General features: G+C 42.7%; 1 protein-coding gene across 1 annotated transcript; it reads left to right on the top strand.

Annotated features, from left to right (window-relative positions):
• The first annotated feature begins 8,933 nt into the window (after positions 1-8,933).
• Positions 8,934-14,675, top strand: wfikkn2a (info WAP, follistatin/kazal, immunoglobulin, kunitz and netrin domain containing 2a). The gene is made up of 3 exons (XM_072442458.1): positions 8,934-9,154; positions 12,330-12,646; positions 13,490-14,675. The coding sequence occupies exons 1-3, from the start codon at positions 8,951-8,953 to the stop codon at positions 14,673-14,675; spliced, it is 1,707 nt and encodes a 568-aa protein (XP_072298559.1). The 5' UTR covers positions 8,934-8,950.
• The last annotated feature ends 3,282 nt before the right edge of the window (positions 14,676-17,957 follow it).

The following is a 17,957-nucleotide window of genomic DNA, read 5'->3' as shown; positions in this document are numbered from 1 at the left end:
GCTCAGCACGTCTGCCCTGAACATCAACATAATGTGATCTTTGTTTGACTGAGAAATCTCCAGAAAAGTCACACACACAAAAAAAGAAGTGTTTTGTCTTTGTCTTGTATGGAAAAATTAAACCAGGGGTGTCCAAACCTTTTTCACCAAGGGCCGCATTTTGAAACTTAAACGGGGCAGAGGGCCACAAACAACTTGACAATGTTGAATTTGTTGAATGACAAAGTGAATCATTCGAAATATTGCATTTGATGTAATTGCGATGAGCCTCCACACCTTTAATTAGACCTGGAACATTAATATTAGGTTGTATAACATCATTATGCCTGAATTTTCCCAATTCCTCAGTAAAAATTACTACTTTTTGTTGTTTGGGCCAACAAAAATTGATCTGAGGGCCGCATTTGGCCCCCGGGCCCTAGATTGGACATGCCTGAATTAAACTGACCACACCCCAGTGAAGTGCAGCTGGGCGTTCTGTGTATTTTTCACCGATTAATTTAATAATGTTCACATCCTGCATTAAGTGTTTTTTCTTTTCTTTTTTGTGTGACACAGACTAAAATGAACAATCGTGTAAAGACTAAAACAGTGTAAAGATGTCGTCAGAATGGCTCTTTTGTGGCTCTGAACCAAAACAGTCAGAATGTGTTAAAAAGTATTGATAAAGATGAGTGCCCTGTTCAGCCTCCAACTCCTGTGAGGGTTTGAAAAAAAAGTGCCAATTTAGGGAGATTGATCATTGATGAGCAGGTTCAGCCACATAAGGCGTTATTATAAGTCCACATATTAGTTTTAGGCCTTATTGCTGGAGGTTTCAGTGAGTTGTGTAAGACGTAAAGCACACAAATGCAAATTGGGTTGGAGAAAGATCACATAAAATAGAAATGTGGCCCCGGGACTTAAATACTGTAATATAAACTAACTATAGGTGACAGTATGTGGCTGAAGTAGTCATGGTAACACACAGTAGCACCCGTTCAAGTTCAATTTGTTGCATGTTCTTCTTGTGTCAGAGCAGCTTTCTCCTGGTTTCTGGCTCAAGATCTGGAGATGTTCCCTGAGGTGTACATCATTACGCGCTGTAGAGCCAAAACTGCATCAAAAACAACAACATATGAATCTTTTTTTTTTTTTTTTTAAGCGTAATTGATCGTTTAAATCTCGAAACATTCCATGGAATAAGTTTGTGCGCTGGTCAGAGTTTGTATCTGTGAAAGACGAGCGCCCACGGAGCACATGAATGCACTTTAATACTCTTAGTCAGAACAGCCTCCGGCCGGTCGCCACCAGCGCCCAGGGCACCTAAGCCCGGCCCTAAGAGCATTCTGGGAGCGGAGGCACAAGGCGGCAGGTCTCGGTGCCATTTGTGCCCCGCTGTAACAGGCATTAGCCATAAAGCCAATATTCACAGCTTAAAATTGTATTCTGAAAAATGCAGCACTGTAAAGCTGTATGGGAATGGACAAGGAGAGTGGGTTTACTGTCTCCATGGAGATGTCGCTTATACAAAAGTGTTTTAATCATCAAAAATATGTGTAAAAAGTCAAAGGGGTGAGCTTTTGTGAGCACTCGTTGGGCAAAAAGAAAAATATATTCAAAATCTTGCTACAAATTATAAAATTGTTATCCCAGAATGGCTCATTTTCTTGGTTTATAATTTTACTTCCTGGTTGTAATTGATTACATCACACAAGGACATTACCCAGCAACCAGTGGGCCAACACTTTTCTCATGTCAATTCGTGTTTAGAAGGTCAAAAAAGTAGTTTATTTTATGTAAATTATGCGTAAACATCTGGTGGAAGAAGTGTCCCTGGTACGATGTCACTTCCTGTTATTTTCTACAGATTTTTCAACTTTTCTCCACAAATGCCCACTTGACTGATGTAAAACTATAATTTATATTTACAACAGTTATAAATACACCAAATAAAGTCAAAATTTTTTTTAAAAAACCTGTCTTTCTCACTTTAACCTTATTATGGCGTTCCCTCATCATGAACTGACTCTGAGTTCTATCTGTGACCTGCATCTGAGGCTCGAGTGCTCAGAAAATTCCTGTTTTCACCTACCCCCTATCCCCACCCATATTAGCAACGATTATTCTGGAAAGTATTTCAACAATAAAAACATGTAAATGACATTCCGCTGCTTGTTACAGTGAAATGTCCCACTACGAAGAGGCGGGGCTTATCAGTTCTGCACTTTTGAACAGGAAGTCAATGAACCTGTTTCTATTATTAAGCCAATTTAGATCAATAATGTGGTTTACAATGAACAAAATGTAAAATAATGACCTACGTATGTATCTATTTATGGACATTTTAAGTTTAATGCCATGCTGTGGATTAGTCAAGGCAACGTAATATCACCATGGAGACAAGTAAATAGTGCATCTTTAAATGTAGATCGAATCGACTAAATATAACGGGATATTTCTGTCAACTAAAACAAAAAACGTATTATTTGACAAAATGTTGACTGAAATGTAAACTGTAAAGAACATATGGCTTTTAATGACATTTACGGTGAATGCAGTGCAATATCTAACTTGTGTTTTTTAGCCCAGAATCCAGACTTGACCATAAACAAGGCGCTCCGGTGGCCACGCCCTCCATGTGTTTGCGATCTCCCGGACAAACACCGCGATGCAGATGTCACATAAGTTGTCAATTTGTTTTGAAGCGGAGTCGGGCCGCGCTCGCAGAAGGTCAAATTCAAGGTCTGTTTGGGAACAATACACAGAGAGGGCACGCAGACTGCTCCCCGCCGCGGCCGCCTCAGCCCACAGCCCAGAGCCGGGCCACTGCTGCTGGGAATGTGGGCCGGAGGGGGGAGGACGCACAGGGACGGACCCCGGCATACTTCACGCATCTCAAATCTACGTAGAACTGAAGGATTTTTTGGGGGGGAAAGGAGATTTTGAATGAATTTAACGATCCAGATTGTGTTTGCAGCACATTTGTACATAGCCGGTAGTAAATACTCTGTTACATGTACATACTATGAATTAAAAATGTCATAGTACTTCTATTTGACAGTGTAACGTACTCGTACTTAAGGTTAAAGTGCATATGACAGGTTCTCATGTTTTTCTAATTATCACTTCGTTTGGTGGAATAATCTCTCCTGCACATATTAATCATAGTTTTATATCAGGAAAGTTGCAATTTGTAAAGAAAAATTGAACAATGATAGTCGAAAATGTGAAATCTTTCTGTGATGTCATCAATAAGCGACAATCCATCCAAAATGCACTGACATTTATTGCTTTGTTCTTCCATTTGCAATTACATCACATGATAAGGTTAAGATATCTATCGTTTTCCTCCGCATTTGACCTAACCTTCAAGCACATGACGCCACCAGGTCAAGTTACGGGTCAGATCTGTGGAGAGACGAGCCCGATCGCAGTAAGAACTCACACATTTCAAAGTATTTTTCACAATAATAAAAAAAAAATGCGATTGAATAAATGCAAGAGAGATCAGATCGATACCATTCTGTGGAACATTTCAGGCAAAGCATTAACATCTCCATGGAAACGACCGCCAAAAAAGTGACGTAGCGCAGCTTTACTCATATTCTTACGATCCGTTACTTCTGCTTAAGTGATATTTACAAAGCAACGCTAACAAGTATTCATGGCTTTCAACTTCCTGTTCCAAAAGACAGAATGTTTGGCTTGAAATAGTCACTCGCCATGGCAACGGGCCTAATTTTGCATAATCCTGACAACCATGGACACAACACATCTTCCCCACCTTTAATTACCATATGAGGACGCTAACGACATAACGCCGTCCCAGCGTGTGTATATTCTGGCGGGGGTGGGGTTACAGACAGAACAGCAGACTATGGCCCCGGCTCGGCCCTGAGCTCGGGGGCCCCCTCCTCAGCAGGGATCCGGCATGAGAAGTACACACTCGGGAGGACCACAATACAATATGATTTATATATAGGCTCGGAACCTTATAGCGGGACAAAGATTCCATTGTGCGGCCGAAGAAAAGACAGAACGTTGACATGGGTGAAAGGGTTTTGTGTCCGAACCAGATGCGTCTCGTGTCATCTTCAGCCGAACCATCGAGCTGGACGTTCTAAACAGTCTTATCGTTTAAAAGTGAGTTTATGTTTATGTTTAATGGAGCTGTAATTATAAGATATTGCGACATCCAGCAAACGTCCAACGAGGCCCAGACTTTAAAGGTGCACTGTGTAACTTTTCCGGAGGAGGATCTGCCATCTGCTTGTCTCCATGGAGATGTTATTGCTTTCCTTGGAATGTTCCACAGCATGATATTGAACTTGTCCAGGTCAAACAACCGCGCGGGGCAAGTTACAGCTCGGATCTGCGGATCGGGGAGTCGGCTCACAGTGAATGCATGTTTTTCAGGGAATTTTTGAGCGAGAAAACAAAATGATGTAATAAGTACACTGCCAGAAGAAAGAAAGTAAATCCAGCAGGTCCTCTCCTCCTGCTGGAGAACTGCTGCAGGTGATGATCTTTCAGCTGCAACACGGTGTTTAAACCCGACTGATGCAGCGAGCGGCTTCTCATTTCTGAAACAACCATGTGGAAAGACGAATCCCGTGGTCATGGAAGATGTCAGTGTGTTTGAGAAGGTCCAATCATCAGCATCGAGCAGAGAAAACATCTAATGAGAAGCAGAAACTAATGTGCTCCAGATCTGAACCCCAAAGAGAGTGTTTGGGACGAGCTGGAGAAGGATTAATGCAGCGGTCACTCTCTCCATCATCTGTGTGAGGAACAATGACACACTGAAGATCTGTGTGAGGAACAATGACACACTGAAGATCTGTGTGAGGAACAATGACACACTGAAGATATGTGTGAGGAACAATGACACACTGAAGATCTGTGTGAGGAACAATGACACACTGAAGATCTGTGTGAGGAACAATGACACACTGAAGATCTGTGTGAGGAACAATGACACACTGAAGATCTGTGTGAGGAACAATGACACACTGAAGATCTGTGTGAGGAACAATGACACACTGAAGATCTGTGTGAGGAACAATGACACACTGAAGATATGTGTGAGGAACAATGACACACTGAAGATCTGTGTGAGGAACAATGACACACTGAAGATCTGTGTGAGGAACAATGACACACTGAAGATCTGTGTGAGGAACAATGACACACTGAAGATCTGTGTGAGGAACAATGACACACTGAAGATCTGTGTGAGGAACAATGACACACTGAAGATCTGTGTGAGGAACAATGACACACTGAAGATCTGTGTGAGGAACAATGACACACTGAAGATCTGTGTGAGGAACAATGACACACTGAAGATCTGTGTGAGGAACAATGACACACTGAAGATCTGTGTGAGGAACAATGACACACTGAAGATCTGTGTGAGGAACAATGACACACTGAAGATCTGTGTGAGGAACAATGACACACTGAAGATCTGTGTGAGGAACAATGACACACTGAAGATATGTGTGAGGAACAATGACACACTGAAGATATGTGTGAGGAACAATGACACACTGAAGATCTGTGTGAGGAACAATGACACACTGAAGATCAGTGTGAGGAAGTGTGAGGAACAATGAGACTCTGAAGATCTGTGTGAGGAACAATGACACACTGAAGATCTGTGTGAGGAACAATGACACACTGAAGATCTGTGTGAGGAACAATGACACACTGAAGATCTGTGTGAGGAACAATGACACACTGAAGATATGTGTGAGGAACAATGACACACTGAAGATCTGTGTGAGGAACAATGACACACTGAAGATATGTGTGAGGAACAATGACACACTGAAGATCTGTGTGAGGAACAATGACACACTGAAGATCTGTGTGAGGAACAATGACACACTGAAGATCTGTGTGAGGAACAATGACACACTGAAGATCTGTGTGAGGAACAATGACACACTGAAGATCTGTGTGAGGAACAATGACACACTGAAGATCTGTGTGAGGAACAATGACACACTGAAGATCTGTGTGAGGAATAACGACACACTGTAGATCTGTGTGAGGAACAATGACACACTGAAGATCTGTGTGAGGAATAACGACACACTGTAGATCTGTGTGAGGAACAATGACACACTGAAGATCTGTGTGAGGAATAACGACACACTGTAGATCTGTGTGAGGAACAATGACACACTGAAGATCTGTGTGAGGAACAATGACACACTGAAGATCTGTGTGAGGAATAACGACACACTGGATGGAAATAACTCTTTTAATATTGCAGACGCTTATGTACCACAGTGAACCCTAAAGACTGTCACACTTAATATTAGAGCGTGTGCCCCTTTTTGGTCGTTGGTATAATGTCTGTGTAATCCATCCACTATAATTTCCAGAGCAAATGAAATAAAGTAATAAAGTTTTGTGTCAACTGGACCAAAGTTCTAAGAGTAGAACTGGTAAGTCTTGTATCAGTCCGTCTAACATCATACACTGTAAACTACTAGCTGGTGTTCGTTGCGGTGTAGTTAACTCCTCCCCTCTTTAATTTTCTTTTGCTATAGCCCTAACAATGACATTAATAATACAGCACATTTCTCACATGTTTAAAAAAGCGGTTCAAAGTGCTTTCTGTGATACAAATGTGTACAAGAGAATTTAAAGTGATCCCTTTATTAAAATGGCACAAACAGTAAAAACAATGGATTGTGCCACAGGAAGTACAGTTAAAGAGTGAAATTATTCATTTTTAAGTCATGAATTTGAGATTGAAGAACATTAACATTATAGGTCAAGCAATGACATCACCACGGAGACGAGTAGGTGATGGCTCCGCCCCATCTAAAAAGTTACACAGTGCCTCTTTAAGATTTTCTCGATCATGTTCCGTATTACTCACAAAACGTATGTTCATGTCCATGTTCAACTTACAGTATGTGGATTTTCAATAAATACAGAGAATAAGTCAGTTTGTCGGAGAATGTGAGTGTTTGGAAGAACTTTTAATTAGATTTGGAACAATATTCTATTTTAAACACACGTCTGGGAGAAATCGTGAAATATGAACTGCAAAAACATCCAACCACATGGAAAGTAGACGTTTCGTTTCAGTCAGTTAAAACATGGAGTGAAAAGTACAGATACATGTTTGTGAAGTAAAATAAAAAGTAACCTATGTACAAAAGTACCGAAACAAATTCTGTGACTTTTTACCCCAAAATAGACTAGAATCAAGCCATGTTTCTTTTTATTGCACTGAAAAAACCCTGAAAAACATGTGTCCTTCCTCACATCTCCACAAACCTGACTTGTACTTGGCCTGTTTGTTTCCATGGAAATGTTCCTTTAGCTATAATAGTCCACTGTTATAAACGGCATAAAATGTATCGCCTTCCAAGAAGATGTCCAAAAGGATGGAAAAAATAGAAAGTTACATACTATTGCTTTATGTACAGTACTTTTACTTTTGTAGGATACTTTACATCACTATCTGGAGCACAAAAGTACCCACTTGGCAATTGTTTCATTTGTTTTTTTGCACCATTTCTGAAGGGATATTTGTACAAGGTTTATGGAGTGCACATTCAGAATTCAGAATAATAACATTTAAAATATGGTAATGGCACGAGACCTGCACAAAATCTGCTTCTAAAACATTAAATGCATGTTTTGGGATTATGGACACTAGTGACCATGTAGTCTTTTAACTCTTAATATTAGAATTTTTCTAAATGTTTTATTTTAAACACGCAAATCCGGCCATTAAAAAAAGTTAGAACTTTGCTAGATTTTAAACTTTCTGCCAGAAATAAAACTAAATCCAGAGACAAGAATTTATGTTTAAAAAAAACAAAACCTTTGTGATTTAAATTTGCGATATTTTGAGTCCACTGTAACTTTGTAATTTCTCTCAATTTTTTAAAAACATTTCTTTTTAACTTAATTTGAGATGTATGTTTTCTATTGCTATTGTAATCTGGTAATAAAATAATATATTATAGCTTTTGAGATGTAATGGGTGACATTCAAGTAAAAGTATCACAAATAAAGTCGACTTAAAATGTACTTAGAAGCATTTTGCACTGATTTTGAGGATAGTTAAAGTGCTAAACAGTGATTTTCATTCAGAATTGGGTTTTGTCAACAACTTGAACACAGTTTCTATTGTTTCTAGTGAATTGTGAGTACATTTGGTTTGCTCAAAGCTGGGACTTTCCTCAGACCGACACCATGAACTCCAAAAACAACTCCTTAAACCATCAACACAAAGATCTGGCTTCGGCATCGCGCAGCGCGGCTCCTCCGTGACTCTGGGCCGGAGGTGACTCAAGGGTTAAGGTCGCATTTACGCGCAGGTGGCTCTTGGACACTCGTAACTGTAGTCCGCTCACTGTACCTCCTCTCCCGCACTCGCATCTGGACCTACTACTCTGACGCACGGCCGGAGACGCGCTCCCCGCTGCCCGCTCCCGGCTCCGCTCTGCCCGCTCCGCATTGCCCGCTCCGCATTGCCCGCGCCCGGCTCCCCGCTGCCCGCTGCCCGCTCCCGGGTCCGCGCTCCCCGCTGCCCGCCGCCCGCTGCCCGCTCCCGGCTCCGCATTGCCCGCTGCCCGCTCCCGGCTCCCCGCTGCCCGCTGACCGTTGCCCGCTGCCCGCTCCCGGCTCCGCTCTGCCCGCTCCGCATTGCCCGCGCCCGGCTCCCCGCTGCCCGCTCCCGGCTCTGCGTTGCCCGCTCCCCGCTGCCCGCACCGCATTGCCCGCTCCCGGCTCCGCTCTGCCCGCTGCCCAAACCCGGACCCAGACGCGCTCATCCCTCCGCTCCGCGCCGCCGCTTGGGAATCCCCTCTCGCCCTTCACTCTCTCTGACCTCCTCTTCACGCACTGACCACTGACCACTGACCCCATCCACCCGCGCCTCTCCGGAGCCTGCCTCTCTGCCGTGCCGGGCCGTGCCGTGCCGGAGCCGGTCATGTGGTGGATGCTGTTCCCGCGGTGGATCTGGTTCGTGTCCGGGCTGCTGCTGTGGGACACGTCGCGGCGGGTCAGGGCCATGCCGCTGGGTCAGGCGCCCAAGCTGGTGTACTCCCACGCGGGTCTGTGTCCCAACGAGCTCAACCCGAACCTGTGGGTGGACGCCATGAGCACCTGCATGCGCGAGTGCGAGTCCGATCAGGTGAGTTCTGCGGGAGTGAGAATTAAAGTGGGTTTTTGTGTTGTGCAGTGATGGAAGAAGCGCTCGGGTTTGTGACAGAGCAGTTAGAGGAGGCTGGGGTGAGCTGAGACACTTATTGCAATTTTTCTATTTATTTTTTAGTCAAAATAATGTGAAATCTGAATATAAATGAAATATTCTATACATATTTTAAGGAGTTTTCTATATACAGATGGTCCTAGACTCATATTTTTTTGAGAAAATGGCTCAGTTTACTCCAGGAGCAGGTTAAGGTGTTTTTATTTATTTATTTTAGTCAAAATAATGTGAAATCTGAAAATAAATGAAATTTTCTACACCTATTTTAGGGAGCTTTCTATATAAAAATTGTCTTAGACTCATATCTTTTTTTGAGAAAATGGCTCAGTTTACCCCAGGAGCAGGTTAAGTTGTGCCATGTTTTGCATTGTTTTTAGTTTTTTTTTGTCAAAACCATCTTAAATCTGAATATACATGAAATATTCTACACATGTTTTAGGGAGTTTTCAATATGAAAATGAGAAAATGGCTCAGTTTACCCCAGGAGCAGGTTAAGGTGGTTTATTTTTAATTTTTTTGTCAAAATAATGTGAAATCTGAATATAAATTAAATATTCTACATATATTTTAGGGTGTTTTCTAAATACAAATGGTCCTCAAATGGTCCACAAATGGACTCAAATTTTTTTTTAGAGAAAATGGCTCAGTTTACTCCAGGAGCAGGTTAAGTTGTGCCATGTTTTGCATTGTTTTTAGTTTTTTTTGTCAAAACCATCTTAAATCTGAATATAAATGAAATATTCTACACAATGGCTCAGTTTACCCCAGGGGCAGGGGGTATAGTCAAAACAATGTGAAATCAGAATGAAAATAAAACATTCTACACATATTTTAGGATCTTTTCTTTATATATATTAAAAAATGGTCCTAGACTCATATTAGAATAGAAAAACTGTCTTAACTTACCCTGCTCATGGGGTCAATTGAGCCAGGTCTACTTCAAAATACATATATACAATGATGTATATTTCAGTGAACTAACCTCATTAGACATTTACTACGATATATATAACAATTGTCATTTTCCATATTTGTATTGCAATTGTTTCTTATTGGAGCCAGGGCGGGTTATATTATATTTTAGGAAATACATGTACTGTTAATATAAGTTTATACTTTGCAAAATGACATAACAACATGACAAAACAAATTATTCTAAATAAAACAGTTTTTTTTTTTGCTTGTTTTTGTGAATGTGCCAGATTCCTTTCCTTTTGAGACACTCAAATTCTTTATATTTATTTCTTTTTAACATAATTTTAGGATGTACGCTTTCTATTGATATTGTAATTTGCTAATAAAGTTATGTAGCTTTTGAGATTTAATTGGTGGCTTAAACACAGCTCATAAATAAAGTCTACTCAAGTACTTCAAATATACTCAAAAGTAAAAGCATTTTACACAGATTTAGACAATTGTTAAAGCGTTAAACACGGTGATTTTAATTAGCAACTTAAATACATTTCCTATTGTTTCTAGTGAATTGTAAGTACTTTTCAGTCCAGTTATAATGAGCTCAGATACTTTCTTTCAAAGGCAGTGAAGCAAAAGTACAAGCACAAATAGCAAAAATTGTACTTAACTTTGACTTTTGTACTTTCCACCACTGATGTTCTTTTCTTCAGTCTTGCTTAGAATACATTAGTGGATACGTCATTCACTTAAGTAGCAAATGCATCTACAGTGTGGTAATAGAAATTATAATGTCTAAATAAAATAGAAAGTGTGCAATAAGGCTCAACGATTTTGAAAGAAACATCCAAACATTACAATTAAGTTTTGATTTGCATGTTTTTTTTCAGTTTCAAACACATCCAAGAGCCAAACTAATCCAAGAATCCCATGCACTTTTTTAATAGGCGTCTAAACTGCATTATTAGCAGCTTTTGTACAATATAAGACAGGATACGTTATTGTAAGTAAGTATATTTGCTAATTCTGATTACGTATTTAGGTTTTATGCTATGTTAATGTCAATGTTTTGTCTTTCTGATTACAAAAACTTGTAAATAATGAATGAGATTTAAAATGCATAATCCAAACTTAAAATAGTAGTTTTGCCAAATACTTTTTAACTTGAGTAGTGATATTTTAAGATGTTGTCTCCTCTTCCCACCTCTGATCTGATCTATAAATCTGTAATAAACTGACATTTCAAACTAGATTTTGATGCTAAGGAAAAGGTTCAATATTCAGGATCATTTTTGATGCCACAATGATAATTTAAAACACTTTTTTCCATACAATAGAATGTCGTTTGGTTGCTATGACCACGTGGTCTTAAGTTCTGATAAAGACGAACACGTATCTGTTCAGAAACGGTCCAATTTCATTCTATTGATGTGACTTTTTTGTCCCCAGTAGCAATATTTAGTTTGAGTATTTATGCTGCGTTTAAAGGTGCACTGTGTAACTTTTTTGGTGGAGCTTTAGCTAGAATGTTCCACAGTTTGGCATTAAATGTTTCTCTCTTGCAATTCATTATGGTTGTTTTGCTAAAAAAATAAGATCTTGCACTCTCATCATGAGCTCAGTCGCCTCTCCACAGATCTGACTTGTAACTCTAACTTGGTCCAATGGTATCACCTGCTTGTCTCCATGGATACTGATGAGTTTATTATAGTCATGACATGGAACATTCCAGGCCAAACACCTCCACGGAGACAAGAAGGAAGAAGACCCTCCTCCAGACACATATTGCACATAGATAACATGTCAAATTAGGTGCTGCCCGGTGGTGGAGTGGTTAGGGCACAGAACACTTATGCAGGGTTCCAGGTGCAGCCGGCCGCAGTGTCGTGAGCTCGATTCCAGACTCTGACTATTCACTGCATGTCCTCCCTTCTCTCATCCCCCATTTCACACTACTGTCCAGTCAATAAAGCCTACGGGCACAAAATCTTTAAAAAATGTTACATGGTGCATCTTTAAGTTTTGTTTTTTATTCTTTGTTCCGTATATTTGGCCGTTAAGATGTTTTAACATTGAACTATGAGCACTGTTTTCTGCGTTATATGTGAAAGTGTGTCAGTCGCTTCGATCACACTCCTGAACACAAACCCTCGGGTAAAGCGTGTCTCCTCTGTCTCTTCTGCAGGACTGCGAGTCTTTTGAGAAGTGCTGTCCCAATGTGTGCGGAAACAAAAGCTGTGTGGCGGCGCGCTACATCGATGTCAAAGGCAACAAGGGCCCCATTGGAATGCCAAAGGGGGCCACCTGCGACAAGTTCATGTGCGCCCAGCAGGGCTCGGAGTGCGACATCTGGGACGGACAGCCCGTGTGCAAGTGCCGCGACCGCTGCGAGAGGGAGCCACACTTCACATGTGCGTCCGACGGCATGACCTACTACAACAAGTGCTACATGGACGCGGAGGCCTGCTCCAAGGGTGTCTCTATCACTGAGGTCACCTGCAGGTAACATGTTAAGTACTTTAGCTTCTACTCTGCTGCTGACAGGTAAAGGTGCATGGGGCTGCGACAGGCTCAAGTCTTACTTTATCTGTCTTCTTCATTCTGTCTTCATCTCCATCGCTCAGGTGTTGAAAGTAGCACACAATCACCTTTGTTGTGATTCATTGTTTTTGGATCACCTTTCTGGTCTCTAACAGATAGTATGAAATATCCATACTGAAATAGTCCAAACACTACAACATGCTTGATGTTCACAAAACTTTTAATAACTTCATATGTTTGTTTGTATCGCAATAATTCTACTAACCCTGCAATAGTTTACATTCCTTCCAAAATATGCTGCATAATACTTGAATGTCTTGATTCAGGTTCAAGTATCAAACAAAAAGTGATTGTTCTCTAAAATTAAAGCTGAACAATATAACCTTTCTGCCATCTGCTTGTCTCATTTTGCTTTGCTTGGAAAGAGCAAACGTATGGCATTACTGATCCATCTTGCCTTTAGTTCATTACATGTGTTTTATTGCTCAAAGTTACCTCAAAAAACACACTCTTATAATGAGTGCAGTGGCCTCTCCACAGATCTCACCTCTAACTTGGCCTAGAGTCACTTTGTTTCCAAGGAGAAATACTTTTAATGCCATATTATGGAGACAACAAATTGAACTTCGCTCATCAATTTCTTTGAGATGGATGCGTTGGAGGAGAGGGAGCAACCCAAAGTTCATAAAAAGAAAAGATCTCCACGCACCGCCCTACTTGCAACCTGTGGAACAGCCCAACCCTGAAGCTTACCACATTTTAGAGACACTTACCTGATTTGTCGTCTCTTTCTGCCCCCAACAGATTCCACCTGACCTGGCCCAACACTAGCCCTCTACCTGACGAGACCACCCTGCGCCCTACCACCGCTCTGCAGACCACCCTCCCTGCGGACATCCAGCCCCCGGCCATCCACAGCCCCGTCACCCGGCAGACCGTTTTTGTGGGCGACACCGCCAGCTTCCTGTGCGAGGTGTCCGGCAAACCTCATCCGGACATCACGTGGGAGAAGCAACTCAAGGGCCGCGACAACACCGTTCTGCGGCCCAACCACGTCAGGGGCAACACCGTCGTCACCAACATCGGACAGCTGGTCATCTACAATGCACAGTTGCAAGACGCTGGCATATACACCTGCATCGCCAAGAACGTGGGAGGCAGCGCGTCCGCTCACTTCCCCTTAGCGGTCATCAAGAAGGAACCGCGCGTTAACAGCACCGATTTACCATTCCCGGCCGAGGAGTGCTTGAAATCCCCCGACACGGACCACTGCGGGGAGGACACCATGAGCTGGTACTACGAGTCCAAGAGGAACAACTGCTTTCCCTTCACCTACAGCCAGTGCAACAAGAACCGCAACTATTTCAACACGTATGAAACCTGTATGCTGTCCTGCGGCGGGGAGCTAGCGGCGCCTTGCAGCCTACCTAGCCTCCAGGGCCCTTGCAAGTTCTACGAACCGCGCTGGGCCTACAGCAGTGTGCTCAAGAAATGCCAGTCTTTCGTTTACGGAGGGTGCGGCGGCAACGAGAACAACTTCGAGTCCAAGGAGGTGTGCGAAGAGTCGTGCCCGTTCCCAAAGAATCACAACTGCAAGGTGTGTAAACCGCGCGGCAAGATGATAGCGAGCTTCTGCAAGAGCGATTTCGTGATTTTGGGACGCGTGACGGAGCTGACGGAGGAGCAGGAGTCAGGGCACGCGCTGGTGACCGTGGACGAGATCCTGAAAGATGACAAGATGGGGCTAAGGTTTTTCGGGAAGGAGCCTCTAGAGGTGACTTTGCTAAATATGAACTGGAATTGCCCGTGTCCGAACATCACGGTAGCGGACAGTGCGATCGTCATCATGGGGGACGTCCACAATGGCATGGCCGTGCTGCAGCCGGACAGCTTCGTCAGTGCGTCGAGCAGCAGGAGGGTAAGGAAGCTACGGGAGGTGGTGCACAAGAACACCTGCCACTTTCTCAAAGAGTTCCCTGCTGCTCAGTAGGCTCCATGGAACTGTGGAAAAGACGAAGGTACAGAGGTGGGCAGGGTACGCACAGGATTTTACTCAATTACAATACTATTCCTTCAAAGTACTTTTACTCAGGTACAAGTTAATGAAAAGTAGTCATCCAAGTAATTACTCAAGTAAAATTAAATGCTGAAGACTACTCAAGTATTGTTTTGAATTCATGTCAAGTTTGATTGATGTGATCTGGTCTTTCCACTGAATATAAGTAAATCTGAGATTGTGTTCACACCAACTAAACTGGAAATAGACCTGTGTTTCTACGCCAGGTGTTGAACGTGACCAAACCAAGTCTTCGAGAAGAACTAAACCAAGTGTCAAAGGACCCATGAGGTAGAGGAAACACATTGGTGGGGTGCGTTCACTCTTGTACATTATTTTACATGTACATTAAGTCCCTGTAATCTGCCAGGACAAAACCAGGACTAGAGCAAGACCAAACCAAGTCTGCATCAAGACTAAAATGGGCCAAGGTTAGAACGAAAATAACAAGTGTGAACGCACCCATAGATGTAGCACAGTGGAAATGTGAAAAACCTCAGGCAAGTACAAGTAACGTAATGAAAAGAGAGTAAATATTTGGTATAAAAGTATCTGGCTACTCCCTACCTACCTCTGTTCAGACTGACTCAGGCTGGCACAGACTGGCTCAAACTGGCACAGTCTGGCTCAGACTGGCTCAGACTGGTTCAAACTGGCACAGACTGGTTCAAACTGGCACAGTCTGGCTCTGACTGGCTCAGACTGGTTCAAACTGGCACAGTCTGGCTCTGACTGGCTCAGACTGGTTCAAACTGGCACAGTCTGGCTCAGACTGGCTCAGACTGGTTCAAACTGGCACAGACTGGTTCAAACTGGCACAGTCTGGCTCTGACTGGCTCAGACTGGTTCAAACTGGCACAATCTGGCTCAAACTGGCTCAGACTGGCTCCGACTGGCTCTGGACCTCCAGCTCTGCCGTCGGACTGTTAGCGCTCACACTCTTCAGGTTTGTGCTCTCCACAGAGGGCACTGTCAGGGCAGCACATGGGCATTAGCATACATGCTGTGTGTATCATACATGTGTCATGCATTACTAGCATGACACTAGCACAAACAACAGGTTATGGACTTTATTCTCGGCTCATGTTTGTTTCACAGAATAAGCTCGATTTGTCCTTTTTCAGTGTTTTATCTGTAGGCTATTTTATCACCAACAAGCCATACAATGTCAATCACTCTCTTATAAGCTCTTATATACAGAATATACAAATATATATTATCTCAAATCATTATTTAGTAATTTACAAAAGAATACCATTGAACTGTTAGTTTGATTTGTAGAATAATGGAACAGACACCTGTGTGTGCCATCGTATATGGAAATATTGAACTATTGTATTGACCTTAAAGTGCACTATGTAACTTTTCTGTGGGAGGGTGTGTCACCTGCTTGTCCTAATGGAGATGCTGTTGCTTTTTAGGAACATTCCACAGAACTGCATTAAACGTATTTATCCAGCCGTTATTATTATACGTTACAGATGATTGCTTCACTTTGCTAAACATACATTCTTGCTGTGAGTAGGGTAGCCACTCCACAGAGCTGAACTGTAACTTGGGCTGGTGGCACTACCCGCTTGTGTCCATGGACAGCATGGCATTAAATGCTATGAAACATTCCAGCAAAAGCATTAACATCGCCGTGGAGACGCTAGTCTGGTCCTGACCCAGACTAGTTCAAGATCTGGAGATGGTCCCCAGACGCTGCACTGTGGGGCCCCTGCTCCTGACAGGTTTACCTCAGGGGTACTGAAGGATGCAGAGGACAATAAAACATCCCGTACATTTAACCTTCAGCAGGTGGCACATCCTCCACCAGAAAAGTTACGCAGTGCACTTTTAAAATAGACATTGAAGCTTATAATTATGTGGATGTTATATTTATTTTTCCTAATTCTGATTTGTAGATGTTTTCCAATGAACGTGCAGTTGAAATGAGAAGTGCATTACTGTTTGACAGGTGTAAATAATAAATCTGTGAATGAGGCTGATGTGTGTCCAGTGCTGTTCTAACACTTTGAGCCTGCAGCCCGGCTCTGTCTGCGCTCAGGCCACATTCCAGCCCAGCTGTGGACCCTGCAGTGCTCACTGTTGTGTTGTGTCTGGGTCTGTCTGGGTCTGTCCGGCCCGGTGCGCCTCTTTCATGTACAGGGGCCAGGGGCCAGGGGCCGGAGCAGGGTGGGAGGAGCAGGAGGAGCTCCCTGTCTCACTCCGCTGGACACATCTGTGAGAGTGCTACAACAAGAAGACAAAGTTCTGCAGTCAAACAAGTGGGACAAGGAGAAAGTACTGCAATGACAACCCACAAGTATTACCTCTGGGTTTACACTTGTGTAGACAGTTCATTGTTCTTTAGCACAGGTTGAGACTAAAGAACACACGTTGAGTTACGCTTGCTTGGTGACTACATATAGTTATGGTTTGAAGTAATTGTACTTCTTAAGTTTTGAGTTGATGATGCTACGTCTCATCCAAAAGGCTTCAGATTCTGAGGCAACATCGCACCAACCTGAACTCTGCTCTGAGGAGAGGACTTACACCTGAAAGTGTGAGAGTCAAGGGGCATGGGGTCATCGGGGGCCCACTGTCCCCATGGATCAGAGACAAAAGGCTTTTTTTCTTTAGAATCAAGAAAAACTGTCAGTGAACAAAATTAATTAATAAACTTGTGCTTCGGTGATTGGTTCAACATAAAACAATGGGTACTAATAATAAAAATAGTAAAATATAAAATAAGATCTAAAATAAAAGGCTGCAGCTGTGATGGAGGAGGTGATGGAGGAGGTGATGGAGGAGGTGAGGATGGACTCAATGATGGCCGTGTAGAACTGCACCATCATCTGCACTGTCAGCTTGGCTTTCCTCAGCTGCCGCAGGAAGTACATCCTCTGCTGGGCCTTCTTGATGAGGGAGCTGATGATGGGCTCCCACTTGAGGTCCTGGGGCATGGGAAGCAGAGGGAGTCCACAGTGGAGATGGGGGAGTGTTTCAAAAACATAAGTATAATGCCGTTGTGGAACACTATAAGAAACCAATAACACCCCAATTAGACAAGCAGAAAAGTGAAACAAGTTACATAGAAGTCACATTTTGCCTGGTACTGGTCCCCAAGACTGTTATGCCAAGCAGCGCTTTAGCACGGCTCTTTTACTGCGCTTTAGCACGGCTCTTTTACTGCGCTTTAGCACGGCTCTTTTACTGCGCTTTAGCACGGCT

Source organism: Eucyclogobius newberryi, unplaced genomic scaffold (assembly GCF_026437365.1).
Source record: "Eucyclogobius newberryi isolate DKJ021-1_F unplaced genomic scaffold, fEucNew1.0.hap1 SCAF_13, whole genome shotgun sequence".
NCBI classification, from domain to species: Eukaryota; Metazoa; Chordata; class Actinopteri; order Gobiiformes; family Gobiidae; genus Eucyclogobius; species Eucyclogobius newberryi.
The sequence above is the reverse complement of the archived record's forward strand: the minus strand, read 5'-3'. Positions and strand labels throughout refer to the sequence as shown.

What these genes read in the sequence shown, in the direction of transcription:
- wfikkn2a (XM_072442458.1), top strand. Translation starts at nt 8,951, where the DNA reads ATGTGGTGGATGCTGTTCCCGCGGTGGATCTGGTTCGTGTCCGGGCTG. An exon ending in GCGAGTGCGAGTCCGATCAG is followed by an intron (nt 9,155 to 12,329) that starts GTGAGTTCTGCG and finishes TCTCTTCTGCAG; the next exon opens with GACTGCGAGTCTTTTGAGAA. An exon ending in ATCACTGAGGTCACCTGCAG is followed by an intron (nt 12,647 to 13,489) that starts GTAACATGTTAA and finishes TGCCCCCAACAG; the next exon opens with ATTCCACCTGACCTGGCCCA.